Here is a 6,124-nt window from a genome sequence, read left to right on the forward strand (position 1 = left end):
ACTAAAATCATAAGTTTTGACTTCAAAATTATCTTTATTAATATATATATATAAAGAATATATTGTGAAATTTAATGGATTGGTTGACCAACAAACGTTTTGGATTTAGAAAAAAGGGGGCACAGGCTTTGGAGAGATGCGTTACACGCGTGAGCGTGAATCAAGACTCTCTTTCGTACAGTTGCAGACTGAAATCGCTTAGGACACTATGCTAGAATGTTCTTAGGGTTTAAATATCATTCGGTCATATTTCTAAAAGTTTCAAATACTCTCATTTATTGGAATTATCAAATATATCCTTAATGAAATTAATTTTATATTATATTTTTTTGTGTTTTCTGAATATTATAAATAAAAGAAAAATAAATGAGAAACAAAAATGAGAAACAAAAAAAAACAAAAAACCCGTAGCTGAGCTTCTTCTTCTTCAATACCTCCTTCATATTTTCCCTCTCCACTGCATGAAGCGGATTCCGCTAACAATTATTGAAGCTGAGTATTTTTATTGTCAAGTATGTTATTAGTTGAAAAAAATGTACACAAATCCTTTGAATGCAGATTTTATTTGGGAATTTTTGTTTTTGGAAAGAACAACTGCAGGTTTTGATTTTTGGATGAATTATTGAAGCGTCTGTTGATTGTTATTGAACTTGTATTCATCTCCACTATCTGGGTCGATTAGAATATATGTTTGGTTGAATTGCATTATATCGAAACAGATTGTATTTTCTCAGGATTTGGTTTGATTGTTGGATCGGTAAATACGAACATCCACTCCAGATTTGGTATTACTGTTAAAACTATGTATTACTAAGATTGATGGAATAACTGTAACAACTGGGTAATACTGAGACTACTGGAATTACTATAATGGAATAACTGGTACAACTGGGAAATACTATGACTGAGACTAGTAGTGGTGCCGATTAGTAATATCAGTTTTCCCAATTGTGCCGTTTTTCAAAATTTCATAAGGACTTCAGTTTTGGCCGATTAGTAATACCAGTTTTCCCAGTTGTGCGATTTTCAAATTTGTTCTAAATATGTTTTGGCCGATTAGTAATACCAGTTTTTCCAGTTGTGCCGTTTTCAAATTGGTTGTAATTCTGTCTTGGCCGATTAGTAATACCAGTTTTCCAAGTTTTCCCAGTTGTGCCGTTTTCTAAGATTGGACCGATGATTACTGAGACTATTCGAATTACTGTAATGGAATAACTGGTACAACTGGGAAATACTAGTAGTATAACTGGTACAAATATGTATTACTGAATCATTTTATAATTATTTTTTGCAGGATTCAATGACCAAGGGTTCCATAATCATTAATTTTACTACTGGAGGATATACCAATGATGACTACCGATGGAAAGCAAAAGAAACATTGCATGTACTTGATAACATTCAGAGCAACATCTGTAGAAGAGATAACATATAAATTGTTAGTGGAAAAGATATGCGAGAAGATTGGGGTAGTTGAAAACACAACGAAACTTGAATTGAGTTTTCTTCCGGTGCTAGTGAATGATAGTTTTCCTGTTTATGTGGATTGCGATGACGATGTTTATGGATATTTTTCCGTTGTGGATGATCGTGGCTGTAGAAATGGTCTGCAGGTGGAAGTCATAGAAGATCCGTGGGGATGTGGATATAGTTCATTTGGTGTGAATTATGGAGGTGATGGTAGTGCCATTATTGCACAGTTGGAAATGAGGGAGATAAAGCTTAACAAGAAGAGGCGACTGAGGATATCATAGTTGAAAATGATAATGCGTCACATGCTATGATAATGCATCATGTGGATAACAATGGTGATGACGGTGGGGAGAACAATGGTGGTGACAGTGGGGAGAACAATTCTGATGACGATGGGGAAAATAATTGTGAGGACGATGGAGGGAATAGTTCTGATGACGGGATGGATAACAGTTTTGATGGTGGGGTAGATAGGGGTGCGATAGTTGAAATTGAGGAGTTCCCACGTCCTTCTCAAGGAAGCCAGTCAATAGAAGCACGGGAAGATGGGACAGGCCTGGAGTTAAGACAAGAGTTTGAATCCAAGAAAACTGTGATAGATTTAGTTCGGAGAGTTTCATTTAGTAAATGTTTTGGGATCTCACTTAAGAACTCGGATAAAAACGGTGGGTGGTGAAATGTGCTGCTGAAAAAAAGGTTGTGCTTGGCATATTCGAGTAGTGAAAGGTGCAAAATCAGGATTTTTCAAAGTTACCAGATATAATAAAATGCATACATGCTATCGGGTGTCATGTAGTGGCTACGCTAGCACAAGAGGCACAAAAAGATTGGTTGCATCTTTGGTAAAGGAAAAGTGTGCAAGTCAGTTGTAGACCACAACACCAGCTGAAATTATGACTTTGCTTCAAACAGAGGTCGGTGTGTCAGTGTCTTATGCTACTGCATGGAGAAGGAGAAATATAGCTCGTAATGAAGTGATTGGGGATCCAGAGGAGAGTTTCTTGTTGCTGCCTTCTTACTTATACATGCTGGAGCAAGCTAATCCTGGAACAAAAATGAAATTATGTTTAGACGGTGAAGAGAGGTGCAAGTACTTTTTTGTCGCACTTGGACCTTGCATGGAAGGGTTTGAAGGAATGAGGAAAGTTATTATTGTAGATGCAACATTTCTGAAGGCTGGCTATAATGGTGTTTTAGTTATTGCAACAGCTCAAGACCCTAATCATCACCATTACCCTCTTGCATTTGGTGTTATTGATGGTGAAAAAGATGCAAGTTGGAATTGGTTTTTCGAAAGGTTGAAAACCATTTTTCCAGATAATAGTGAGTTGGTTTTTGTAACTGACCGTAATCAAAGTTTAGTTAAAGCGGTTGGCGAAGTGTACCCGAGGGCTCAACATGGCTTTTGTATATATCATATGTCGCAAAATGTGAAATCTCATGTTTATTATGTGGACAAAGAGGAGGCCGCTAAAAAATTCAGAGAGTGCGCAAGGGTGTACACAGAAGCTGAGTTCCTACAAAAGTATGATGAATTTAAAAGGAGGTACCCAACCACTGTCACTTATCTTGAAAAATGGCAGGAAGGTGGCACAGAGACCATCAATAGTGTGAAATACTGGGCAAGGTGTTATTTTCCTGGTGAAATGTACAACATTGACACTAATAGTGAGACTCAGCAACAGCAAAGGCAAGCGAGCGGTATAATAGTGTAGAGTCGATAAATGGTGTTTTTAAGAAAGTTAGGAGGTTACCGATTTTGGCCATGATCGATGTGATTGTAGCAAAATTTAGTGAATGGTTTAACAGACATAGGAAGGAGGCTGCATTTGGTCAGGTGACAGAGAAATTAGTGCCTTATGTGGAGAATATATTGCACTCGAGATGTTTAGTTGCCAAGAAACTAGTTGTTGTGGAACTAAACAGTTTCGAGTTCATATACAAAGTTACTGGAAAAGATGGAAATGCTTATGTGGTACACTTGTTACAGAAAAATTGTGAGTGCAAGCATTTTGAAATAGACAAGTACCCATGTGTACATGCGTTAGCTGCAGCTATGAAATGCAACGAACAAAAAGATGGATCCAGGTATTTCCATTACCATGATCAGCGCTCTAGATATTATTGGACTGACCAGTGGAAGTTGGCATACGTGAGGACGATCTATCCAGTACCGACTAGATATCAGTGGTTAATTCCAGCTGAAACATGTGGTTTTGTCTGCAAACCACCAGATTTTCCCAAGCGAAAGAAAGGAAGAAAGAGGGATAAGAGGTTCACATCCACGGGAGAACACCGCCGTGGTAACAAACGGGAGCCAGGACAAAATTTGCAAGGACTTGGTTACATTGTAGTCAAGGTTCGGAGACAAACGCGGAAACGGACGGGACAAACGCTGAGTCAAACCAGACTGTGTAATTTGCATTTTCGAATTTTGGTATTACTGGAACCACTTGGAACAACTACCCGACTATTTGTAATTTGTAATTTCTTTTTTTGGTATTACTGGCACTACTTGGGACAACTACCCGGAGATTTATAAATTATATGTTTACGTATTTGGTATTACTGGAACTACTTGGAACAATTACCCGGCTATTGTCCTAAACATTGTTTGTTCGAGTTTTTGGTATTACTGAAACTACTTGGAACAACTACCCGGATATTGTCCTAAACATTGTATGTTCTAGTTTTTTGGTATTACTAGAACTACTTGGAACAACTATTTGTAAAGTTGTCTATATATTTAATCGGGGTTTAGATATGTTATTTTAAAAAATAACATATATTTCAAGAGTATATGTAATTAAATATCTATATAAATGTATAATATGTACTAAAAATAATGTGTATTCTGTAATTTACAAATGATGAAATCCGTTTGGATACACTTATCCCATATAATATCATAGGTTTTATGGATACTTTAAAACAAATAGCCTTGATATAAACTAATATCATCAAACTTTGACATATCCTAAATATTATTTCACAAATGTGCTACTAATCTCTTTAATTTAGCAGTTATGATTGGTACAACCAACACATGTTTTATTAATCATAGGTAATACCAAAAAAACTAGAATTCTACAAAAGTACAATTGTTTGAAAGTATGACAAATGTATAGTTTTTGGCACAATTTTCAAAATTTTAAAAATTTTGAAATGGCGCCATTTTGAAATATTTCAGAATTCATTATTTTTCTATTTTTCCTACTTAAAAGGACCTCTTCTACTTCGGGATCTACTTCGTTCCTCTTGTACTTATGTCCTCTAAAACTCTTTCTCTATCAACAAAAATATATCCTCCCCTCCCAAACTCTTGTTATGGATCCCGAGAGTTACGGCGAGTTCAAAAGAAACAAAAAATACATTGACATGTTGTATTGCATGGCGGATGGTGACTATGGAATTCCGACGTATCGTTGTCCATGTGGAGGACAGATCGTTGTCACAGATGGGTCTTCTCAAACGAGATACTTTCAATGCGAGAACTTCAAGGTCTGTCTGTTTTGCGATTTCGGTTGAACTTATTCATTTTCTGGGTTTAGGTTTGCCAAATTTGGGTTTCGATTTTACTTTTTTTCATTATGTGTAGAATGATGGCTTACATGTTCGCAAAGTATGGGCGGATGCTGTTGGAGAAGAGATTGATAGGATCAAGAAGGATGTTGCTGCTAGTGGAGAAAAAATTTGAAGAATGGCCCTCCTTGAATTTCAGGTCAAACAGATGCAGATGGAGCTTAAAAAAAATGCTGAAGAAATTGCTAAACTCAAGGAGATTTTAAGAAATGTTTAGTTGCTTCAAAAGCAATGCTGTAAAATAATGATGGATCTAATGTTATTTTATTTTAAATGGAGCCGATTAGTAATACCAGTTTTCCCAGTTGTACGAACAAACAAATTTGTCAACAAACATATTTAGCCGATTAGTATGAATTTATCCGAGTAGTAATACCAGTTTTACCAGTTGTGCCAACAAACAAATTTATCCGATTAGTACGAATTTAGCCGATTGGTAATACCAGTTTTACCAGTTGTGCTAACAAACTAATTTAACCGATAAGTACGAATTTAGCCAAATTTGTAACTAAACACATTTAGCCGATTAGTAATACCAGTTTTACCAGTTGTGCCAACAAACATATTTAGCTGATTAGTAATACCAGTTTTACCAGTTGTGTCAACAAACATATTTAGCCGATTAATACAAATTTAGCTGATTAGTAATACCAGTTTTACTAGTTGTGCCGATTAGTACGAATTTAGCCGATTAGTACTTCCAGTTTTACCAGTTGTGCCAACAAACAAATTTGTCCTCCAACGAATTTAGCGGATTAGTACTTCCAGTTTTACCAGTTGTGCCACCAAATTTGTTCTAAACCGTACAAATCTGGGTTTTAAAACCAAAATATTACAAGCATAAGTTTTAAAACAAGGTCCAACCAAAATAGAGTAGCAAAATAGTACAAGCAAAAGTCTTAAACAAGGTCATAAACCAACCCCTAAACTCTAAGTCTTTTGTTTCTTTCCCTTGGGAGCTCCCTTCTTCTTTTCATCCTTCGTTGACCTTTTCTTCCCTTTCTTATCTTCTGTAAAAGGGGTTTGTTTGTATTGAGATTTTTTACTTGTTCGTCCACTAGTCCTCCTG

General features: G+C 36.1%; 1 protein-coding gene across 1 annotated transcript; it reads left to right on the top strand.

The window, feature by feature from the left end:
* Window positions 1–2,366: 2,366 nt before the first annotated feature.
* Window positions 2,367–5,170, top strand: LOC112088071. Its single transcript, XM_024158224.1, has 4 exons — window positions 2,367–3,163; window positions 3,283–3,832; window positions 4,918–4,974; window positions 5,072–5,170. Exons 1-4 carry the CDS (start codon window positions 2,367–2,369, stop codon window positions 5,168–5,170), a joined length of 1,503 nt encoding a protein of 500 aa, XP_024013992.1.
* Window positions 5,171–6,124: the final 954 nt, after the last annotated feature.

This window comes from Eutrema salsugineum, unplaced genomic scaffold (genome assembly GCF_000478725.1).
Source record: "Eutrema salsugineum unplaced genomic scaffold, Eutsalg1_0 scaffold_15, whole genome shotgun sequence".
Classification (NCBI taxonomy): domain Eukaryota; kingdom Viridiplantae; phylum Streptophyta; class Magnoliopsida; order Brassicales; family Brassicaceae; genus Eutrema; species Eutrema salsugineum.

Bases quoted from the DNA above. Each gene is read 5' to 3' on its own strand.
- LOC112088071 (XM_024158224.1), top strand. From the start codon at position 2,367: ATGACTTTGCTTCAAACAGAGGTCGGTGTGTCAGTGTCTTATGCTACT. The intron at 3,164-3,282 runs GCAAGCGAGCGG...ATGGTTTAACAG, and splicing joins GAGACTCAGCAACAGCAAAG to ACATAGGAAGGAGGCTGCAT. The intron at 4,975-5,071 runs GTCTGTCTGTTT...CATTATGTGTAG, and splicing joins TTCAATGCGAGAACTTCAAG to AATGATGGCTTACATGTTCG.